General features: G+C 35.9%; 1 protein-coding gene across 8 annotated transcripts; it reads right to left on the bottom strand.

The window, feature by feature from the left end:
• Positions 1-4,127: 4,127 nt before the first annotated feature.
• Positions 4,128-24,508, bottom strand: DTWD1 (DTW domain containing 1). Of its 8 annotated transcripts, none has more exons than XM_034993629.1 (6): positions 24,437-24,490; positions 21,970-22,020; positions 20,173-20,491; positions 15,752-15,895; positions 13,543-13,792; positions 4,128-4,450 (listed from the first exon to the last, which is right to left on the bottom strand). In XM_034993629.1, the coding sequence occupies exons 3-6, from the start codon at positions 20,434-20,436 to the stop codon at positions 4,203-4,205; spliced, it is 906 nt and encodes a 301-aa protein (XP_034849520.1). In that variant the 5' UTR covers positions 20,437-20,491; positions 21,970-22,020; positions 24,437-24,490; the 3' UTR covers positions 4,128-4,202. The 8 variants fall into 8 exon arrangements, with proteins under 8 accessions (XP_034849520.1, XP_034849519.1, XP_034849518.1 ...); XM_034993628.1 differs by having other exon boundaries at positions 21,931-22,020; positions 24,437-24,484; XM_034993627.1 differs by having other exon boundaries at positions 21,959-22,020; positions 24,437-24,479.
• Between the last annotated feature and the right edge of the window lie 77 nt (positions 24,509-24,585).

The raw sequence follows: 24,585 nt of genomic DNA, 5'->3' as shown, positions 1-24,585 counted from the left end.
GATTTCATTTTACCAAGTGTTTAGTGATGCCGGGCTTTCATTTATGGGTGTTGATTTTTTGGCTGGTGGTCTTCATTAAACTCTCATTACGTGCTTTAGCCAAACTTTAAGAGAGTATTTTAGTTGTTAGTATTTGAAGAAAAAATTCTGGTAAAATTATTGCCTGCAGTAACATGGAAGACAGAAAATGTACCTAATGCACGCATGGCATTGGGTGAGATTTTAAGGCAGAATTTTGAAAAAATAAGTTGGCTGCTATTAGCTGTAATTGATAAAGTACTTACTCTAAGAAAGAAACAAGCTCAAAAATAAGGAGGTAGGCAAGCAAATAGAATTGAAATGGAATACAGAGCCTAGGTGGGCAGGGTTGGAAAATGAAATGTCTTTCACCAAATCAAATGTGTGATAGTTAAATGTAGCTTTAGGACAAAGACATTATCATGGACTCAAGAAAAAGACCCAATAAAGAGTATAACAATATACTCTTTCTTTTAAGACCTCTGAAGGGATGAAAGGGGATGCCTTTCCCTTGAATGAACGAGCTACCTCAAAGATTAAGGGATTAATTGATTAAAAGTAATAAGAAGATTGATATGCTCAAGATATACAGGTCTACAAACTAAGTCATGAACACTCGAACATCTCAGGCTGAATTAGTTAGTGACAGTTTCTCCGATCCTTTTCTGCTACAGTCTTCCAGATCTTTACTCATACGACTCATATTAAACCTCTTTATTCATGTAATACTTGTAATGAATCTGCTTTCCTCACCAAATCCTAACACATATGGCTGCCCTAGAAAGAGCGCCTAAGGCAAAAAATTAATATATTACTTTATTAGAAAGGGCAATCCATGCTGGTGAAAGTAAGGAAGAAAGAAAGGCTAGCCAGGATGAGAAGCAAATGCAAATTGGTAAGTTATTGCATAGCACTTGGTTTCTGTTTCATCAAAAGCCACGATGAGACTGCCACTCACTTGGCAAGTACACTTGCTTAGCTACATGGTATATTTCTGCGCAGGAGAGTGAAAAACTGTGCCTCAAAGCAGTCTATCAGAAAAAAAGAAATTGATCTGACAGCTTCTTCTAGTTCATTGATCCAAGTTTTCCAAACAGTTAACTTCACTGCTCTTCCACATACATCACCTAGCCCTTCTTCTGACAGTCAGTGGGGAAACTTGGTGGCATGATACTTCCTAGAGTGCAGAAGTGTTGGGATAGGTCTGGGATTCTGAGCATGTGGCTAGTTGACCTCAGGCAAAGGAATCACTGTCACTATCTATGCAGGGTGGTAACTATGGCAAAATGAGTGGTTAGTGGCCTGGGAAACAGTGAGGCCCAGAACCTGAGAAGGCACTTGAGGAAGATGTGTCAGATACTGAATCTAAAGATGAGGTTATCTACTGGCTCAATAACGCTGTACAATAAACAGCTATAAAACTTCAGTGGCACAATAGACATCCCTTGCTAACACATCTAGAATCAGAAAGGTGTCGGGTGGTTCTGCTGATCCCAGAAGAGATCATTCACATTATCTGGGGGTTGACTTGGCTGTCAGCTAATCTAGACAGGATTCAGCTAGAGTAACCAATAACTTGGCTCTACTCCATGCATGTCTAACCCTCCAGCAGGCTAACCAAAGCATGTATGTGCTTATGGCAACAGCAGAGGCACAAGATTCAGTAAAAATTCACTAGATCTTTGAAAACAAATATGGTCCAGAATCAGTGAAAGGGTACTTCAAAGGAGAATGAAAAAGGACCATGAATATAGGGAAAAGTAAAGAATTAGGGACATTTTTACAGTCTATCATACCAAAGAAAAACAATTCATTGTTCTAAAAGGTATTATTATTTTCTTTGGAAAACCTTGAGATTTTATCTGGCCTTAGCTATAAATTAGGCTCTTACGAAGTCTGTCGGTCATCATTTTTATGCCAGCTGTGAGATGGGGGCAAACCCCTCCCTCTTACCTGTTATGTTTAGTTGGTTTGTAGAGCCAGTTAAATGGCAATAGATTTTGGCTCAGGGAAGTCCAAATTTAGCCCAGAGAAATCCAACTTTGGCCCTGCTTAAATCAATTTGGGGCTTCCTCTGTTCCCAAGGCCAAGTTCTAAACATGAAGAAATCCATTTTAATTCCATTCTTGTAAAATAAATGCTAAATAGGCAAGCCAGTTGATTTGGCTAAGACTATGGGACTAATCATGTTCAAACCTTATATAATCCCCACTACTGTTTATGAAATAGCATAATAAAATGGTCACTTCACTGAACCAAATCAGAAGTCCCAGACGCTAGACCAGATCCTACCACTAACTAGCTGTGTGACCCATGAGCAAGTTACTTAATCTCTTTAGATCTCAGCTGCCTATATAATCAGGGATTGCTCTAAACTAATGTTCCAATTATCCTATATCCACAAGATGTGAGTAGGCACTACTTATTCAAATAAGTTTAAGAAATACTAACAAAAGTTCAAAATGTTTATTTCAAGACTTTCCAGCACTTTTAAGCTGTACCTTTTGAATCTCTAAGAGGGGAATATGATGTGCAGCAAATAAATTTCACCAATGACTCATTTTTTCATAAAACACGTTATGTGTTGCCCTGAATATACTTAGGTAAGTGTATCATTACTGCTAGCATCCACATGATTGCATCTATCAATCAGGGTCCCAGAAAGAAACAGAGGGACACTGGAGAAGAATATAATAAAATGACTATTTACAAAGGTATAGGCAGGGTGTAGGGAAGCCAGCAAGGAGTAATGAACTACTCTGGGGCTAGTTACACCTGGGGGGGCTCTTCCCTCCTGTAAAGGGATGGAGCAGGGACGTGAAATTAGAGAGAGTAACCAGGATAACTGCCTGGAAAGCAATGCCTGATAGAATGGTCTCCAGGAGAGGTACACAGCCAATCCATGGTGACCTGGCAGGAAAGGAGCGAGGGAAATAAATAATACAATTTAATTTTCCTTCAACCTCCAATCTCTTACGAATGCTTTCATTTGTTGAACCTAACCAAAATCCAGAGGGGAAGGGGACCCACCTCACAGAGCAGAGAGCAGAATGGAAAAAGGTGGAGGGTGAATCCAAACAGAAGCTATCTGGCACAGTACGGCTCCATTCTTAAGAAGCTAGATTAGGTGATTAAATGATGTCCTCGGAACTTGGTCTTAGCTCTCCTCTCTGCTTTCCTTTGCTGGCTTCATTCTAAGGCAAGTTTCTACCATCTGCAGCACAGATGCCACCAGCAGCTCTCAGGTTATAGCATGGTTAGTCTGCAACTTCAGATAAAATGATAAAAAGAGTAAACACATATACAGCACTTAGTATATGCCAGGTGCTGTTGAAAGCTCCTTAGATACATTAACTCAGTTAATCCTCATAATAATTCTGTAAGGGAGCTACTGTACTAACATCTCTTTAGAAATGAAGAAACTGACACATGACTGGTAAGTGGAAAAGGATAAGCTGAGATTTACATTCAGGTAGTTAGCTCTAGAGTCTGTGCTTTTAACTACTGCATCATATTGCTTTTTGAAAAGTAAACCTTATCTCCTACAGCATTCATATCACTTATCAAAAAGGATGCTGGGTCATGTGCTTATCCTTGGATCAATCACTGGGCATTTTGCTTGCTAAACTGGGTCACATGTCCACATGACTGCCAGCAATTTCTCCCCAAAAGAAGATGTCAGGCAAATGTAAAAAGCAACAGATGTCCATCACAGGCAGTATGGACTTAAAGAAATAGCCCTAGGGACTGAAGCCACAATTCCAGTTCTGCCCGTGTTTGCCACAAACCTCCAGTAAATTATTTATGACTTCATTTTCAGCAAGGAGATTCTGACCCCTCCTACCTCCAAATGTGGTAGTGCGTACAGAAGGAAAAATATGAAGATCCCTAAACAAATATCTAATTATATCTAATTACATAGATATATTAAAATACAGTAATAAAATTTAGATATGCCAAACTTCAGCAAATAGCTTCTGAAATGAGTTTTTCAGTCAACGCTGTCTCTGAAAATTCCTTTAGAAATAATTCCCTTTAAAAAAATGAGATAAATGAATGAAACCTTATTTTTTCAAGTGGTCTTACAGACACTATACATTAATATTTCCTAAGAATAAACAAAGCACAATTATAGGTTTATTGATTTTTAGCAAAATAAAATGACATAAGTAGCTTCTTAAAAACTAATGGATAAGTTTTCTTGTTTCCTTGTCTCCAGAGCATTTGGCATTCTTTATCAACTGGTACATAAAAGAGTAGAAAAATAAGAGATTGTCATATTGTCCTTGGTATTTCTCTTTTAATATATCAGTATGGTAGTCTACCAGAAAATAGTAAATGGCTTCAATTGTGGAAAGGAAGGTATCTGGCTTTCCTTTTTGATGGCGCCAAAAGCAAGTTTTTCTTGTTTTCAACTCAACTTGTAACAATCCTGCCAAAAACAAATAAAAAAAAGTATAAATATTTCTTCTTAACCACAGAGGCTGGCACAATGATAAGTTCTCTTAATTATTTTAAGAATTAAAAAAAGGATTCTTTTAAGAGTACAGATGAGTTCCTTCAATCCCAATTCCAAATAGAATATTTTCTTAAATGCATTAAGGCATATACAGAAGCAATATAAAACACAGAACAAAATCTTCTATATGACAGTTACTTATCTATAAATCTTAGAACTTGGACCACGAGTTAAAAGTAGTTAACAATTAAGATGTTCACCTCTCTCTATCTTCTATTCACCAGTGTCTTTTTTTACTTTAACCAGTGACAGAACTAAATTCACCAATATTCAGAAGGGTTACATTTCCTTGATGACCTGACATTTAAAACATCATTATAAAACTCACGGAAAAGAGATAGGCAGGTTAATGGCTCTTAATATGGTTAAAAGTTTATTTCTGGACTATCACTTTTTGGCTATATCTTCATGAACAGAGTACCCTAGAGTTGTTTCCTTAGCTCTGCCACATTTGTTGAGTGAGACCTCAATGACACAGTCGGCTAGAATGCCTTACTCCTGTGCATTTAAAGAGGAAATTATTCATGAAATCACAGAACAGTACTCTCATTTCTTAAAACTCAGATGTTAACATACAAACCCAAAATGCTTTTAGAGCCTTAGGCCAGTACTTAGGCTCACATTATATTTATTTTGCTATACTTTTTAAAAAAGTATATTTATTTTAAAGTGAGAAATAAAAGGGAGAAGATAGTATTAAAATTAGCCTCTTTACTAAGATTCGGAACCTCTGAGTTACCAATGATTTCCTACTATCACACCTCTCCTTAACCTAAAAGCTACTTCAGAAATGCAGCAGAGGGACACGAAATAAATACTATAAAAAATTAAGATTTTAAGATATAAGGAGGATCCAATGTCTAATAGGACTCCCAAGGAAAGAGAACAAAGAGAATGGAGATGAGATAGCATATAAAGAGATAATGCCTATGACTTTTCCAGAGACTATTTTTAAAAATGCAAAGTCACAGATACATGAAATAATGTATCTCAAGCAGAATAAATACAAAGAAATTAGTGCCTAGACCTATCACACCATAGTGAAACTGCAAAAGAGCAGGAATAAAGAGATCTTTAAAGTGGCCATTAAGGGACACCTGGGTGGCTCAGTCCATTAAGCATCTGCCTTTGGCTCAGGTCATGATCCCGGAGTCCCAGGATCGAGCCCGCATTGGGCTCCCTGTTCGGCAGGGAGTCTGCTTCACCCTCTGCCCCTTACCCTGCTCGTGCTCTCTCTCTCTCTCAAATAAAAATAAAATCTTAAAAAAAATAAAGTAGCCATTAAGAAGAGGCAGATCATATATAAAAGAATGGTAATCAGAATGACAGGAGACTTTTCATTAGCAACAGTAGAGTATTGAAGACTATGGAATAACATCTCCAAAGTGTTAAAAAAAAAAAAAAAAAATAACAACCTAAAACTGTGTACCCAGCAGAACTATATATTAAGAACAGAAGTGAAAACATAGTAGAGAAACAAAAATTGAACATATGCCAACAGGAAACCAAACGAAAGGAATTTCTAAGGAATATATTTCAGTCTGGGTTAAAAGAATAATGAGCAAAGAAAATGATAAACATCTCTGTAAATCCAAATAAACACTGCCTGAATGACACAAAAAACAATAACAATATCTAATTTGTGGGTGAAGATAAAGGACAGAACAAAAATAATAAAGAAAATAACAGTAACTTGGTGAACTAGGAGGGAGCTGAATCAAACTTAAGTGTAGTAAATCCTTAGAGTGTTCAAAGGAGAGGTAAAAATATTGACTTTCAATTCTTCTAAATCACAAGTGCACAGTCCAGTTTTCTAAAAGAACCAAAATAGGAATATTAAAAAATGAAATAAAAAATAAAAGCTCGATCAAAGAAAAGTCAAGAAAAAAAGTAAAAAAAAGGACAAATAAAATTCTAGATGGTAGAAATATTTCCAAAAATATCAATACTCATAGCAAATGTGAATAAATGAAACCTGCCATGTAAAAAAGACAGAGATTCTCAGATTGAAACACAAGGATTACCTCTACAGGGCTTCTGCTCAATGTACTCGAGGTCTTAGCTGACATAGTAATAAAAACAATAAATTAATTAGATGTATAATAACTGAAAAGGAAGAAACACAACTGACTTTACACAGAAAATACTTTTAAAATCTATAAACAAAATTTTAAAAAACATATTATCTTAGGGTAGAGAGGATTTAAACAAGACACAAAAAGTGTTCAACATGAAAGATTGATAAATTCCACATGAAGAACTTCTGTTCCTCAAAAGACACAATAAAGAAATTTAAAAGATGAGTCATAAACTGCAAGAAGATATTTCAAAACATTACTATTTATATTCTAGTAGATATAAAGAATTCCTACAAAAATCAATTAAAAAAACACTAGAGGGGTGCCTGGGTGGCTCAGTCGTTAAGCGTCTGCCTTCGGTTCAGGTCATGATCCCAGGGTGCTGGGATTGAGCCCCACATCGGGCTCCCTGCTCCGCAGGAAGCCTGCTTCTCCCTCTCCCACTCCCCCTGCTTGTGTTCCCTCTTTCACTGTGTCTCTCTCTGTCAAATAAATAATAAAATAAAAAATCTTTAAAAAAAAAACACTAGAAAAATGCACAGGTATTTCACAGAATAGGACATATGTGACCAAATAAGTAAAGAAAATGATGCTCAATCCAATTATTAATTAAGGAAAGGCAAATTATGATCACAATGAGACCCCACTTTATATCCACTATATTGGCAAAAATCAAACATTTGACAATACCAAGGTAGGAGGCATCATGGATCAATGGGGACTCTTATACATTAATGACGGGTGTGTAAGTTTATATACCCATACTTTGGAAGACAATTGGCATTATCTTGGAGAAGTGAGCATTCCCCCAACAATTCCACATCTAGGCATGTTTCCTAAAGGAACCTTGTACCTGCATAAGAATGTTCGGAGGTGCACTATTTTTAAGTGCAAAAACTAGAAACAACTCAAGTGTTTCATAAACAGGAGACTGGATAAACTGTAGTATATTCACACAGTCAGATATTATACAGCAGTGAAAATGAATAAACTATAGCTAATCATATAACAACATGGACAAACCTTAGAAATAAAATGGTGACTTTAGATTTTAGGTCCCCAGGAATACAACATGCAGGTCAAAATAAAGAAAACTAAGTAATAAAATGATTATGAAAATAGATGTATTTAATAAAACACAAAGGAATGATAAAAACATAATTCAGGAGAACAGTTAACTCTGTTGGGGGGGGAAGAAGTAGAGTGGCAGAGGGGAGAACATAGGTAGATAAAAGTTACCAATACAACTCTGGTGCTTGGGTTCTTATTTATTATCTCACTATGTGCTATAACATTATATCATATATATTCTTTCACATGTATCATAATTTAGTTTAAAAAGTAATATAAAAGGGCGCCTGGGTGGCTCAGTTGGTTAAGCGACTGCCTTCGGCTCAGGTCATGATCCTGGAGTCCCGGGATCGAGTCCCGCATCGGGCTCCCTGCTCCGCAGGGAGCCTGCTTCTCCCTCTGACCCTCCCCCTTCTCATGTGCTCTCTGTCTCTCTCATTCTCTCTGTCTCAGATAAATAAATAAAATCTTTAAAAAAAAAAAAAAGTAATATAAAAAACACCTTTGCCTATTTATGGCAGAACTGGAGCTAGAAGTCAGGTCCTGGCCCTATTCTTTCCATTAGGCTTACAACATAAATCTAATCATGTCAATGTCTCGCATTAAATTCTCTAATACTGCCACAGCACCTGTGGAAAAAAAGACCAAATTCTCAGGCATGATATTCAAGGGCATTCATAATTTGTATTCCTTCAGTTGCTTCTCCTACCATTCTCATGTATGTACACATTCTACACCATATTCAATTTTTTCAGTCTCCTGAATGCAAAATGATGTTTTTGTATTTTTGTGTATATGTCATTCCCTTTGTCTAAAATGCCCAACCCTTAGCCCTTTATCCATCAAGATTTCAACAGAAACAGTTAATCCATCCAGGGACTCTAGGTAGAGCAGGGTTGTGTCTCCTCAATGCTACCACTGTATCCAAAACTTATTGAATTTTTTTACCTGCTTACCCGCCTGCCTCCCACAACAGATTACATGGCAGACAATGTCCACTGTCTTCTCAATATTCGTTTTCCCCTTCTCTCAATATTAACAAACTCAATCCTGTTCAGTGTGGCACGTGTCCAGCTAAAAACAATTTCCTAGCTTTATTTATAGCCAGAGTGGTCAGGTGAACCATTCTGGCCAAAGAAAGGAAAACTGCAATCTCCTAGGTGGAAATTCCAAGAAAGCTATTATTATTATTATACTTATTTTTTAATGAAAGAGCCAGACTCAGTGAGCATATACATATTGCCCTTTATCCTTTGTCTTGCCTGCAATATATATGGGATGTCTCGGGACCTAGCGGCTATCTTACAAGTATGAGGGTGAAAGTGATGGAGGAAGAAAACAGAACGAGTCTGAGTCCTTACAGGCATTGTGAAGTTTTTGTAACAGCTTTGGACTACCCATTTCTGGACTTGAACCTGTAAAAAGTAAACCCACTATTTGTTTTCAGATTCTATCTGGGTTTCTGTTTCATGTGGTGAAACACAACCCTAACTAACAGCCATTGTGATCAACTGGAAGGTAGAGATATTGCTTTATTCTCCTTCATATCCTCCAGTCTAGGACACCACCTGTCCAGGAACAGGTGTTCAACAAATATTTCTGAATAAATGGACAAATCACAAAAGCTTTAAAGTATTCTATCTATGTATTTTGAAAATATTTCAATTTGAATATTGATTCAAAGATACACAAAAGTTGTAAGAACCCAAACCAAACCCTTTTGAACTATTTGTATTAATTGTTAATTATATCCAAGAAGTAAAGGGAGACATCTGAAAATGTTCTAAGTAATTAGTATAATTAAAATCTTAACATAGGATTTGACAGCACATGCAATTTCTAAAAAAAAAAAAGAGTAACTGTTAAATGGTGCCAGTTTCTGAAACACCTAATATGTTCTAAAATGTTAAAAATAAAAATCAAGATTTAGTGATTATTACCACTAATCCATCCTGCTTTAAAGATTTGCTTGCAAGTATACAGAACCTTTTATTTTATTTTATTTTATTTTTTTAAAGATTTTATTTATTTATTTGACAGAGAGAGACACAGCGAGAGCAGGAACACAAGCAGGGGGAGTGGGAGAGGGAGAAGCAGGCTTCCTGCTGAGCAGGGAGCCCGATGTGGGACTCGATCCCAGGACCCTGGGATCCTGACCTGAGCCGAAGGCAGACGCTTAACGACTGAGCCACCCAGGCACCCCCAGAACCTTTTAAAACACACTGAAATACACAGGCATAGGATTTATTTTGAAAAGTTCAACACATACATTAAAAAATTCTTTTGCTAGCATTTCTGGGAATCAATAACTTTATGATGAATTCAGCAAATTTTTTAGCAGTAGAACTTTAAAGCAGATAATTATAAATGGTTTTCTCTTCAAAATTATTGCCTGAATTTCTTCAACTGAAGAATGAGAATAAAAATCTTGAGCCATTCTCATACTGTTGCTGGGAGGACTGAATGAGGCAGTAAATGATGCTGCACTCACAGACACACTGAGTACAGTTCAGGCAATACCTCTAATCGGAAAAAAGCAGTCACTTTAAACATTTTGTCAATGTAGTCAAAATGAAGGGAGAAAGCTGGCTAATTTCTAAAACAAATTACAATATAATGCCATTTTTATCATTTGGACTGCCTCCCCAACAAAAAGAGACCATCCTTCCCTACCATGTCCTCCCAAGGCTTCCTACAGTCAATCTTCAAGAATGTTATGTCACTCTTCACTTTTTATGATTAATTATACAGTCAACCTTCAAGTGTTTTATTTTAGCAGCAGTAAAACATTCAGAGCTATTTCTCTGTAAAATGTGGCGAAACAGTATGTTTTCACATTGTTAAGGGGATTCTTAACCTCAGCATTCATAAGATAAGAGAAACACAATTTCCAATACATTACATTTGAGGGTTTTATCTGAGGTTTAGAGCTGGTTTAGCTTAATCCCATCAAATGATAAAATGTTTTAAAACCTAAAGGCAATGATTTATAGCAAACATGGGTTGTTTCTTGAGGAAATAACTTGGTTTATCTGGAAACTGGTATTTCACATATACAGAGGCTATAAATATGTGCAGAGCCCCAAATACTCCCTATGGTGCAATAAGGAGCCAGAAGGGGTAGGGGTTGAAGTAGGACATGCAGAGAACACTGAATCTGTTTATTTCATGATTTTGAAGGAATTAAGAAATCCCTTTTAAAAATTTTCATATAGCACAGAATTGAAATATATGATACTTACTATGTGATCTGGGAAGGAATAACAGAAATTTTTCCAAATCTGATTTTAAACCTTAGGCTCAAATATGAACACTCTGAAAACAGATTTTGAATTGTGCCTCAATAATTCCTTTTATAGTTTTTTCTACTGTTCTCACTCATGTTCTTTCATTTGATCCTTTCAATTACCATATATGGTAATTATAAAGAGAGTGGCTCAGAAAAAATCTTCAAACTGAGGAATAAGTTGGTGCTGTAACCATCCAAGGTAATATTGGCAGGTAGTACTCCAAACAGCAGGGCCTTAGGGTTCCATCTCTCTATTAAACATCAGCAAAAGGTTCTTCCAGGTCTTATGCTCTGTAGTTTCTCTCTCTCCCTCCCACATTCCTCCTCCCCACTGTCTCTCTCTCTCACACACACACACATACACGTACACACACACACACTTTCTCTGTCTGTATCTTTCTGCCTATCTTTCTCACATACAAACACAGAAACATATACACGATAGAATGACAATCTTACTAACAGGTATGTTGACCTCAGAGGTATGAACTATGCATATTAAACTAAATCTAGTATTGTCACTAACTTTAGTTTGGGATTACTTACTACAAGTTAAACTCCAGAAAGTGTCATAAACTTTCTCTTCTAGGTGAAGTGCATTTTTAACAACAGCCTGAGAAAAGCTCTATTTTGGCAACCACCTAAAACCAACCGGGTAGCTCTCTTGCCTTCTAATCATACATGGTACACATACAAGGCCATCAAGAGCTAGAAATATATCTAACGTTTTTAGAGAAACTACTGGAAAAGCCTGAAGAACTGAGTAAGGTGCAAGTAAACAAGAGAGGTAACATGAGTTTCTGTTCTTCATATTACTAGTTGTGCTACTTGGGCAAGCAAAGCAACTCTTTTAAACCATTTTATTAGGAACTGAACTTTTCACTCTAAGAGAGTACAAAGATAAAACAAAAGAAAATCCCTGTAATATTAAATCTTGGAATTGGAACTATCCATGTGAACTCATGATATATATCTATTTTTCTTGGCTCTATCCACTGAAGCAATGACATCCAAGTTGTAATAAATTTACCAGATCTTGGTTTCTAATACCACTCCCCACTAAAAAGAACCACAGCTCCTTTGCATAATCATTGGCTCTATGTCTGGGGCAGGAAAAAAGTACACGTGAACTTGGGACATCCTGTTGTACCAGGAAGACTAATGAGGCCATGCCACAGAGGACTTGAAGGGCTCCCACTGGCAAAATTTGAGACAATTTAGACATCAAAAAGAATACAATCACAGCATATTACATATGATGAACTAAAAGGAAATCTATAAACCCATAGTGACCTCAAAAAGGGGCAGGAGAAAAGAAAAAGGGGGGGAGAGGGGAGAAGAGCTCTTTGCATAAGAATGCCAGCTAACAAATATAAAAGAAATAATACTTTAAAATGTCATCATTTTGCAATCCTCAATGTATTTGCTGATTTAGGCAAATCATCAATAAATACTAAAACTACTCAGTGAAAAGCAGCTGGGAAATAGATAGTTCACAGTCTCAAAGCATCACCCCAAAGATTACTACTCATTTCAAAGAAGAAATGAACTTTTATAATAGAGAGATCTGGCAATCACCACTTTAATCAAATAATTAAAGTTATTACCAGTAATGAAACTTACATTATATGCCTCCTGATTTGATGCAATAAGTATACAACTTTACCTATGAACAGGGTAATCATATAATTTATCAGCTAAACAGCTACATTTCTCTTTTTTTTTTTTAAGATTTTATCTATTCATTTGAGAGAGAGAGAATGAGAATGAGAGAGCACATGAGAGAGAGGGGAGGGTCAGAGGGCGAAGCAGATTCCCTGCTGAGCAGGGAGCCCGATGCGGGACTCGATCCAGGGACTCCAGGATCATGACCTGAGCCGAAGGCAGTCGCTTAACCAACTGAGCCACCCAGGCGCCCTAAACAGCTACATTTCTAAGACTGAAAGAGAATGCTATTAATAATTATACCAAAACAATAGGTGTAAACTGGAATTGTCATGGACAACCCTAGATTGATCCTTATCTCTAAGTATCCTTACAAAAACACTAAACTGAATCAAATCATGATGAAGCATTCAGACAATTGATCTGTCCTCTTCAACAAGTCTAAGTCAAGAAAACAAAAACGGGGCTGCTCTACATTAAGAGACTGAAGGGATATAATAACTACATAGAATGTGAGCTTACATGCTGAATCAGAAGAAAAAAGCTACAAAAGATATTTTTGGAACAATTAGGGAAATGTAAATATGGACTGTATTAGATATTAGAACTTCTGTTAATTTTCCCAGAGTGATAACGGCATTACGATTATGCAATTATTCTTAAAAGATGTACAGTTAGATATTTAAGGGTGAAGTATTGCAAAGCCTGCAACTTACTTTCAAGTGGTTCAACCAAAAATGTATATAATATCTAAGTATACACATACATGTAACAGAGAAATAAAACAAATGTGGCAAAATGTACGAGTATATGATGCAATTCTTCCAATATATCTGCATGTTTGAAGTATTTGAAATGAAAGTTGGGGGAAGGAACAATCCACAAAAATTTTATTTTTTTACCTTGAAGTCTCTCATCAGTGAATATTTTGTTTGTTTGGTTCCAGGTGCTATCTATAAATATAATTTTTTTCAGTGTTGTGTCTTGGCCGTTGCTGTCATTCAAATCCTGTTCTTCAGTTTTCTTGCGTTTAATAAATGGCTTGTCAGGGTCATCATTTTTGCCTTTAACATTATTTTGAATCCTTTTTTGCAGATGAAAAGAAATGTCTTTTACTGAGACAGACTTAGGTCCAGGAAAAACAAGTGCAACCTAAAGCAAAGAAACTTAAGTTAGTAGTGCGCTGTTATGGTCTTCAAAATGAATAAATTCTGACACTCTTAAAACTTTAAGAGAAACAAACATGTTGAATACTTGAGAAACAAGCATTAGGTTCTACAACAAGCACTTCAGCCATTTGAAAGTTTATATGTTTCTTTAATAAGTATGGTAAAGTTTTTGGCTCTTCCCTAGGATTTAAAAATCATAATATACTAGCTAGAAGTATTGCTTCAAAATAAGTTATTCACCTCTTGATAGAAGCCAAGTTAGTTGTATCGTGAATCAAAAAACTAAATACTGTAATATTTCACAGCATAAAAGACAACGTATGTGATACCAGGTAAAAGAACCAATGAAAAGCACTCAATAATTAAATACAATTTTCACCTATATAATAAGCAGAGATAAAACAAATAATACAGTCAATGCTGGTAAGGATATGGTGTTATGGGCCTTTATAGCCATTACTGATACCAGGTTTCAATAGTATAACTCTTCATGAAAGCAGTTTGGCACTTTAAATTAAGAGCCCTGAAATATTCAGACCCTTTGGTTATTTCACTTTTAGGAATTTACCTTAATAAAATAATTGTAAATATAACTCACAATACCAGACTATCTGTTAAAGTATATTTATTACAGTTAAAAATTAAAACTGAAAAATCTTTCAAGGAAAAATTCTGTAAATTATGCTACCTTTCTTTCAGCATGTTTTTACTGAGACCTTACACACTGTTAGAGGCTGCAACGTCTGAACAGCTCCTGCCACAAAGCAGGTGCCCAATTAGTATTTGTTAAATGAACAAATGTTGGCTAAATCGTGGGTATTTTACCTCCCATACTTTTCTGTATTTCCCAAATTTTCTTTAATGAGCACATATCATTTTTAATATGAAAAAATAAGCAGTATAAAAATAAAAGAACAAATCTTGAATTTAAAAACTTCAGAGTTATAAAAGTTTCTCAAACATTTACAGTGTGTGCCTATATTTCCCCTATGCCCAATCAGCAAAGTTCAGGACTTCGTAATTTTCTTGGACTGTAAGCATATCACATTTCTTTGTAGAACCTAGCACCGTATTCTATTCAATTGACATCAATGATACCTTGCTGACCAGAGAGGGAAACACAAATATATTCCTAGATCCAAAACTCAGAAATCACTTACAAACAACTTTCTATATAAACTCAACCAAAAAATAAATACATATATATTGATGGGAAAGGAAAAACTAAGTTCTGCCTAGAACAAATGAACATATTAATTTTTAATTATGTTTCCAGATTAATCACACCAACAAATGGTCTCCAAGAAACCTAGAAGGGTTTACATACTTTTTTTAGAAATACCCAAGGCCTTGTTTCTTTTTGAGATCTATTACTTTTCAACAAGAGCAGTAATATCTCACCAATTTCAACTATGTGAAAACCAATTTAGAATCTAGAAATGATCAAAGGAAGGCCTCTGAGCAGCCACAAGATGTTACAAAGGCCATGTATTAAAGCTCTTAATTCAGGGAGAATTCTTGAAAATCCTTCTAATTCAGACTTTTTCTTCTTTCAGAGAAATTCCAACAATGTTTGTAATATGGTTTCTTAGTTTGTATAAAATTAGACCATCTATATGTAGTATCGGGAGGAAAATGGAGAGGAGAGAAGTAAAGCAGACACAGTAATACTGGCAAAGAGTAAAAACCTGAAGATATAATGCAGAACAACTATAAAAAGTGGAAAGACAAAATTCAAAAAAACCTTAACAATCTAAGATCATTTGATCTTTGAAGATACCAATGAAGTAAATAAATTGTATATTGTTTAGTGCTACATAAAGATAACCCTAGGTCACTAAGAAAAATATTAAATTATGTTCAAGTAAATTCAGAAAGGTGATGGAATTTAAAATTCTTTTTTAGATTCAATGTGAAAAGTTGTAAAAAATAAGTTGCCTACTTCATGGTCCTTTTCTTCATATTCTGGAATACAAGGATATGTGTAAATATTTACAGATTCAGGTGCTAATAGTTTTGCATGTATAGCAGTACTTTTGCCATCTGTTTCATTTGGATGTTTAATGATATCAATCTTCAGTGGAAGCTGAAATTTAAAAAAAAAAGACAAATGAACACAATATAAAAATTCTAATTTTTATGTTAAGAAAAATGACCTTCAAAGCTTAAATAACAAGCTCACACTAAGTTCCTATAAATATGATTTGAAAGGCATACTTTTCTAAACCAGAATATTAGGAATGCTAAGAGTCATAAAGCAAACCTAAATTTCTTCCTCAATATTGTTAATCATGTAATAGAATAATTATTTCCAACTTATTTAACATAAAATCTGTTCTTAAAGCAAAGCTTCAAGGCCATTTTCATTTACGCTACATAGGCATTAAGTCCAATTCCTTGCATTTCAGTATCTGTGTCAAGAACATTTTTTATAATTCCTATAAACTTCAGGATTGTTAATTTTATGACACAATAAAAGGAAATATAAGTTTGGGCAAAAGCTTCACATCTAAAATTCAAGTCAAAATTTTATTCCCTATACATCCTTTGAGATCAAAGGTATTACCCTTCAAAGGGTTCACTCTTTGTTGTGAACATCATGATTCTCATCAGTGGCCTTTAACAGCACAAATGAAATTATCAATTGGAAAAGTAACAGAATAGGTCTAGGAGGTACACACTTTATATAAAAATCAACTCTCTTTAAAATCATTTTGTCTATTTTCCTTAAAGTTTCATTATTTAATTGTTATGAATTACATCCTGCCTCTTTGCAAAAAATAATATTCTCTTGTATTTTTTGAGTTAGATTTTTCTATTATTTCACTGACTTAATTTTGATTTAGTTTCCTGTGTAACACTTGTGCAAGTGCTGTAGTCAGTCATGATTATGAAAATGAAAGCTGAGTCACATCCCCCCCAAAATATATATGAGAAACTGAGATGGATTCTTCACTGCAGATTATAAATGACTTACATATTATTACAAACTCTTCCAGCTCCCACCCAACCCATTAACAGGCAGGATTCTAGGTATTTACCCTGGGCAAGCTAAATTTATCCTGGAGTACAAAACTATTTTTCTTTTTTTAAAACAGCTTAAATAGGTAAAATTGGTATAATAAACTCCACATATTTCAAGTGTACAATATAATGAATTTTAACACCCTTGAATTCATCACCATAATCAAGATCATGAACATATCTGTCACCTCCAAAAGCCTTCTTGTGCCTCCATCCTTCCCCTTTCCCCATCAACTACCACCCGCAGTCCTTAGGTAATGATTGATCTGTTATCACTATAGGTTGGTTTGCATTTTCTAGGATTTTATATAAATGAAATAATATGGTATGTACTCTTTTCATCTGACAACTTTCACTTGGAATAATTATTCTGAGATCCAACCATATTGTTGTATCATTACTTCCAGAGCTGTTTTTTAAAGGAGTAGTTGCTGCATGCTACTGAATGATCCCAGCTGCACATTCTTTATCTTTCTGGATGATTGTGTGGAAAAAGGATGGTATATATCCCAGAAGGGCCATAAAAATGTATCCCAAATAGTTTTCACTTTAGGGTTCCAAACCCCTTATCTCCTTCCCTCCCCACTTAGGCCTAGTGACCAATTAGGGCCAACTGCTTTAAATCATCAAACCAACTTCTAGTTATAGAAAATTTACCATTGAAGTAGGCAGTTCACAAATGATTTTACATCAGTCTACTTCTGGCTGAACTCTACATCAGAATTTCCTCATGATGCTCAGTCACGACACTACATTCCCTTTCCCCAGGGTCTCTCAGTCCCAGATCAGCATTATCTTAGCCCAGGGAAGATAGGAAAGAAGAAAAAGAAAGCACATCATGATATAGTATTCTATTACTAATAAAACTGACTTTCCTACAGGGCTAATGAGTAGAACTGAAAATTCCAAAGGTGACCATCAACATTTCTCACCAGCTGGCTATGTCTGAAGGGTATCATTTATATCAAGGACACAGGACTGAGTGTTATTCATGTATTTAAATGTCACATACCTTGCCTATTATGGACTAAATCCTATAGGTATAAGACAATTATGCAAAATTTGTGCTCAAGAAGTATTCTTAGGACGTAGTCTAGCTACTTTAGTTCTCCCTGAGCAAGCCTGAAATTTCTGACACTGAAACAAAAGCACAGACACAGACCAAATCATGGAAACATATGTTTGTGCTCTAGTTCATACATTTTAAAGGAAGATATTTCCTAAATAATGACAGGGTACAGAGTAACACCAGAAAGTAGAGCTATTCTGTTTTCAAACATGAAGAACATCAATCTGTTCTCTAACACTTATATTTCCTATAGGAGATTTACCAAACCTTTCTGCCAAATTTATCAAAATGCCATTAGCAGGAAGTCCTAAGTCTTTTCCTATGTGATCATTAACTTTCCCAAAGAGAGTCTTTTAAATTCTAGGACTCTAAAAAAGAGGAAGCTTTCTTCGACCTCATGATTTTTTTTGCTCCTCTTTTAAAAATACCAAGAGCATCTTTTACTTTTACTCATGCATTTCTCATGACATTAAAAAAAAATCATATTCTGCATGAAAAAATTAGTATTTATGAATTTATTCTGTAGATTAAAATTTAAAGCTTGGGAGGCACTTACTCATTATGTAGTCGTCTTCCCTTCCCAAGCAGGCTATCTAAAAGCAAATGCTGAATGATTTGTAAAAATAAAGTAAAAATTAGAAAAAAACTTTATAGAGCTTTTATTACTATTAATATATATTAACACACTGAGTTTCATATATGGCCATTAAAATATAAACACTTTTAAAAACTCTGCATGCTCCGGTAGGCCATTTAGAGTTGATCAAACACTTGGCATAGTGTTTTAAGTCACTTCTATTAAATAGTGGACATTAGATCACTGATTTGGAAAATAATCCTCTATTATTAAATTTCTGTGAAAATAAAATATGTTACTGACTTTTATTATTCTGATCTTCAAACCTTTTGAACACAATACATCTTAAGATAAAACTTTTAAAGGGATATTCTCTTTATGTGGCTATGATATGAACAGAACATAGAATAATTCTGTTTATACTTCAAAAACTATACTTTGAAATGTAACATTCTTACAAGATAATAGGAAACTTAAAGAAGATTATTTTCCTCAAGCTCTCAGTTTTTCTAAGGTAACTATGAAGCTGATTAGAGTCCATACTTATTTCTCTTGTCCAGTAAACTTTCCAATAGCTTGTGTGATTTTAGACCCCTGAGGAGACCCTGGACTTGCCAAGATGACATATAAGCTAAACTGAAATTCAAGTAACAAAATATAAGTATTAAGGTATTTTACTTCAAATGTAAATGAATCTTAAAATCACCATATTAAATATTTTTAAATATAGTTTTAGCTTATTTTCTTACTAGCAAGTTCTAATGTGTCCATGTGTAGAGTTTAGTCTCTCCAAAGTCCTAACAGGCAGCAAATTTTATACATTATTTGATTTACTCCTAAAGTTCGTGTCAATGTTAGACAAGTTGACATATATGTAATAAATTCTTTGATTACATAGACATCATGGTTTACAGACCTTTTACCTACACAAGAGTAGTCTTGGTAAGCAACAAAACATGTAAGGTAAGCAATCAATGCAAATCAATTTTTTAAAATCTGGCTTAAATCACTAAAATTATAACATATCCCAATGAGTAGGTCTTAGTTGTTTGTTTGTTTTTTTAAATAGGCTCCATGCCCAGTGTGGAGCCCAATGTGGGGCTTGAGCTCACAACCCTGCAATTGAAACTTGAGCTGAAATCAAGAGTCAGACACCCAACCGACTGAGCCACTGGGCAACCCCAGGTCTTAGTATTTTTAATTTTAGTTTAGTTTTGGTCACTGACATGAGCTCCATCTCCATGTAGGATGGGACTAAGCCTGTTCTACAAAAGCCCAAGCAAAAATCAATCCTAGTTCCTTTAGGATATGTTTTCTTAAAAAGAAGTCCAAGGTCCTGAGGTAGTTTTTGAAGTTCCTTCAGGCAATCTATACACTTGTCTCTTGTAGTATTCATGTTTATGCCACATCTATGTTTTAGATGAATTATAATCATTAATGAAAAAGTAATTGATTTCTTTCAAAACAATACCATTCATCTCAGACCCAAGTGTTTTAGCAGTGTGTGTCTTTTTCCAGAGACAAGAAAAACAAATAGGTTTACCAGTCTATAAGATTAAATTTTCTATTAATATTATTCATTTCCATAATGATGCTACTTATCATGCTTATCAATTATATTACAGCAGGTATATATGAGATGTCTTTTTAAAACCTCTTCTCCTACTTTCAGATAATTAAATTTCTTACCAACCTTCACAAGTGGCATCTGTTGAATAGGTACATTTTCAACTGGGACATAACACGTATAGCAATAGAACATTCTTGAACCACCACATTTGAGACATTTTGATCTTCCACTTTGCTGAGCTTTATGAAGAACTTCTTGAGATGCTAAGCGTAAGTTTTGAAGAGGATCTTCTGCAGCTATGGAAGCAGTTTGTGAGTGTTGTATTTCTACAAATTTTGAATTATTTTCGTCCTTTTCTTTGAGAAATACAGGTGGGTTGAGAGACATTTTTCATTCAAACCAAAGTTTAACATCTATTTCTAAAACATAAATCATAGGTGCACTGCAAAAGAAAAAAAAAAAGTGGGGAAGGGGTGGAATAAAGACAGGAAATATTTTATTCCTTGTGTCCACAAAGAAAATTACTCAATTTAATTCACAACTGCATACTGTTTTTAGTATTTATTAACAAGTATTAATAAGCTTTTTAAACCACCAAATTAGCACAATTTAAAATACAAAATTAAGAAGCAATAAACTCAAAACAATAAATTACCCTTCTGAGTCATCCCCTCCATAAAAATAAAAGGTGCTCTCTTAGAAAAACTATTTCAAATATAAAATTTAGGTACCAATAATCCATTTTTCAGTGACTCTTACTTTGTTTTATATTAGGAATACAATGTTTTAATGTTAGTATCAGCCAGGAATGTATTCAACTCTGTAGGTTCTGACTTTAAACTGATGTTATATGACATCAAATCTCAACCTGAATCCTAATGAAAGTACAAGGTTCTAGTGAAATCAGTAAAATCTAGTTGGTTATGTTCTAAAAGACATATTCTTCTCTAACTTAAATCACACGCACAAAAATATAACTAAACATCCATTAAAACAGGACAGGCATCTACTACTACCAATTACAATTTGTAAAATATCCCAAAAAGGTGAAATATATGCCCAGAAAAATAAAGTGTGATCTTATAAATTTAAAAATTTTACAGAGCAATGTTAATGTCCTCTCACTCAAAGATTTCATACCACTTTTTAAAAATATAATTCATTTAGAGTCTTCAGTTCTAGAGATAAAATAGTAAAATAACTTTCCCACTTATATATTTTCTTCCAGGAAGAATGATGTCTGTCTAAACTGTTATTTGAATACTCTGTAAGCACAGTATCTTTTGAGGGAGAAAAGAGACTGGGGCCCTTTTGATTTGATATCCATTCCAGAGCTGTAAAATGAGTCTCTCATTATAAAGCTTATGGCATTGTGGTGTTTAACTATGAGGCCCGGGCACTTTGAGTACAAACACTGACAGGAGAAATGCTGTCACTGCAACAGGAAACTTTTTCTTTTTCTTTTTTAAATTTTTTTAAAAGATTTTATTTATTTATTTGAGAGAGAGAATGAGATAGAGAGAGCATGAGAGGGGGGAGGGTCAGAGGGAGAAGCAGACTCCCTGCTGAGCAGGGAGCCCGACGCGGGACTCGATCCCGGGACTCCGGGATCATGACCTGAGCCGAAGGCAGTCGCTTAACCGACTGAGCCACCCAGGCGCCCAACAGGAAACTTTTTCGTGGTATCCCAAATAGAAAGTGAACAAAAAGTCCAGTGGAACATAATATACAACATAATTTACCAACAGGAAGTTAGTGATACTAATTTAATTACTCATCAAGAGTTTTTTAATAGATTGTAAACCCCAGTAAGCTTGAGACCCAAATAAAAAGATGCAAAGAAAAAAAATGCTTGTCACTGAAGGAAAAAATAAAACATACTGGCCAAATTTATTCAAAGTAAATTTACCAAGCTGTCACCTTTTCTTGAGTCTCAGATCCTTCTAAGATCATGTAAGTCTTGGACCTTATCTGCAGAAAATGCATACACAGACACAATATTTTGTACACAATTTCGGATGGTTTGCAGATCTGTAAGCATCCATCTACAGATCTAGGTAAAGAAATCCTGACTAAGGTCAAACAGTCAATCTAAGGACAGGAGCAGTTTTAAAAGTCTGGGAAGAGATCCTATTAGTCTCCAGAAATCAGAGCTACAAACCCCCTGCTGGGCAACCAGAGGTCAGCTGTCACAAGCCAATCGAGGTCTCATTACTGCACTTAGGAAGGTAGTTAATTTGCACCCAAGTCTTGGTTTGGGTTTGCTCTGGTGTTGCCTGAGGTCCTTACAGAGAAATATTTTTAGGTTGTAATAGTCTTGAGTTATCCCATCATGGGACTCATCCTAAAAAAGAAACTGGACTGGACTAATTCAACCTGACTCCATTTTCCTGGGTGTTCTAATAGTTATTTAGGGGGTTTGCATATGCCACCAAAGGCCTCAGGCAATAATGGGGCTGAAGGACACAGTTCCTGGGGATGTCATGAAAGTCAATGTGTTTCCTAACATTCAATGGAAAACTACTGATGAGTTTTTCTAGGGCCCTCCAAGTGCATTCTGCCTCTGAAATATTCCCCTATATTTCACTTGGCCTTCCATCCATAAAGCCAAACGGACATTAGTGAAGCCTTATATAAATGTTCTTCCTCTACAAAAATCAAATGTAAACACCTATGAGGCAGTGAAAGGGAAATGTTTATGGCTCCTTTCCCTGCCTCACCTATACACTCTCCAATGGATGTGGTGGCCACACACAGAAGAGGCCAGAAATAGTAAGTCATGGACAGCTCCCCCCAAAGGTCTCTGACACCGTATGACAAGGGCATCTGTCCTGACCTAGCCAATAGCCTGCCTCAAATGTGTACAAATAGTTTGTTGCAAACGATGGTTCACAACCTTCAAACCATACTTAACATCAAATTCGTGCAGGGAATACAAGTGGAGTTGTGGGAGTTACTTAGAAAACATAAAAAGAATGTATTCCTAAAGAACTAATAAATATTTTTACCTTGATGAGACATTCATCACTCTGCAACTTAGGTTGAAAACTAATTTTTTACTCCCCCTCTACCCTCTTTTCCCAAAAACCCAATTACTCACCAAGTTCCATCAATTCTACCTTGCATATAATCCTCTATTTTTAGTCTCAAAGTCAGGACTTTACATGATCTATGACAATCTCTTACATCTTTTTATGTTTGCCCACTTATTATTGGCTCCACATATTTAGCCTGGAAAAATCTGCTTTAGTCTGGAGTTGCCTTTTAGTGAAGCTATCCCTCCTGGCAATCAACTCTGCAAGAGCAGAATTCTTTACTGATCTCACATATCTCTCCCTGTGTCTTATGCAGCAGGAGGAATTCACAACCACTTATTAAATCAAAACCATTCTGAAAAAGAAAGCATATGTATGCATCTCCCTACTGAAGGACCTGACAAACCACCTTGATGGGCCATCTGCAGCCTGGCACGAGTGGCAACATGGCGGGTTGTTTTTTGTTTTTTTTTTTTCAAAACAATGATGTTTTAAAAACTCCGAGGTGTAAGTCACCTCCCAATGGAATACTGTAACAACTCCCCTACCATGTATTGTAGACCAATTCAGTACTAGATAAAACCCACTTCAAAATTTTTTTTTCAAGTATTTTTAAGAACCTGGTCAGGTCACATAATATACACAGGTCCAACATTCATTTTTTTAAATCCAACGTGCCACCTTTTTCAAACAGGACCAACGGCCCCTCCCACATCACCCATCATTTGGTAGGCAGACTGTCTTGCCTTAGTTTTTCATGGTACACTAGGGTTTAGGCAGAAATAATCCTTAAACGCTGTGGTTTTCACTCAAGCAGAGATTTTATCATCCAACTCCGTGAATTGGCATCTTAAACTATTAATATACTTCTTTACTTGTCCTACATTCCCAAGAAACAGTTTAGATATAAGAAACAGACTCCTTGGCTTATTATGTAACCACTATCTTAATATTTTAAATACACTGCATGGCGGTACTAAGCTTCTCGTTCTGTGATTACCAATTCCCCGCAAACCACTCCAAACACTAAAAAATATAGTTCCTAGGGGACTACCTGCCAGAACAGACTTTCCTTAGGGCGGAAACCACTGAAAATGATTGTTAGGGCAAAAAAAAAAAGTTTTCTGAGGAAAAATTTGGAAGCCTTTTCCCCAAAGGGCACGCAGGACCCTAAAAACTGCAAGCGTTCGAGCCCAGGGACCTGGGCCCCGCTCGCAGGCGACACCCTGCACGACCTCCACTAGGGCCCGGCCAAGCAGCGTCCTCTCCCCGCAGTCGCACGTCTCCCGCCAGCCCACTGGTCCGCAGAGGGGCTCGGAGACGCGCACCAGGGATCGGAGTGGGACTCAGACCTGCACTGCCCGCGGGTCCTCGCACAGCTCCACGCGTCTTCCGCTCCGGCCGAGGTCGCGCTCGGGCGCGGCGGAGCGCTTTCCGGGAGACACAGGAGGGAGGAGCCCGGCCGTTGCTAGGGCCGTTGCTAGGGCCTGGCGCCGCGCAG

The sequence above is a fragment of the Mirounga leonina genome, unplaced genomic scaffold, assembly GCF_011800145.1.
Source record: "Mirounga leonina isolate KUSES-001 unplaced genomic scaffold, KU_Mleo_1.0 Mir_91, whole genome shotgun sequence".
In the NCBI taxonomy this organism is placed as follows: domain Eukaryota; kingdom Metazoa; phylum Chordata; class Mammalia; order Carnivora; family Phocidae; genus Mirounga; species Mirounga leonina.
The sequence above is the reverse complement of the archived record's forward strand: the minus strand, read 5'-3'. Positions and strand labels throughout refer to the sequence as shown.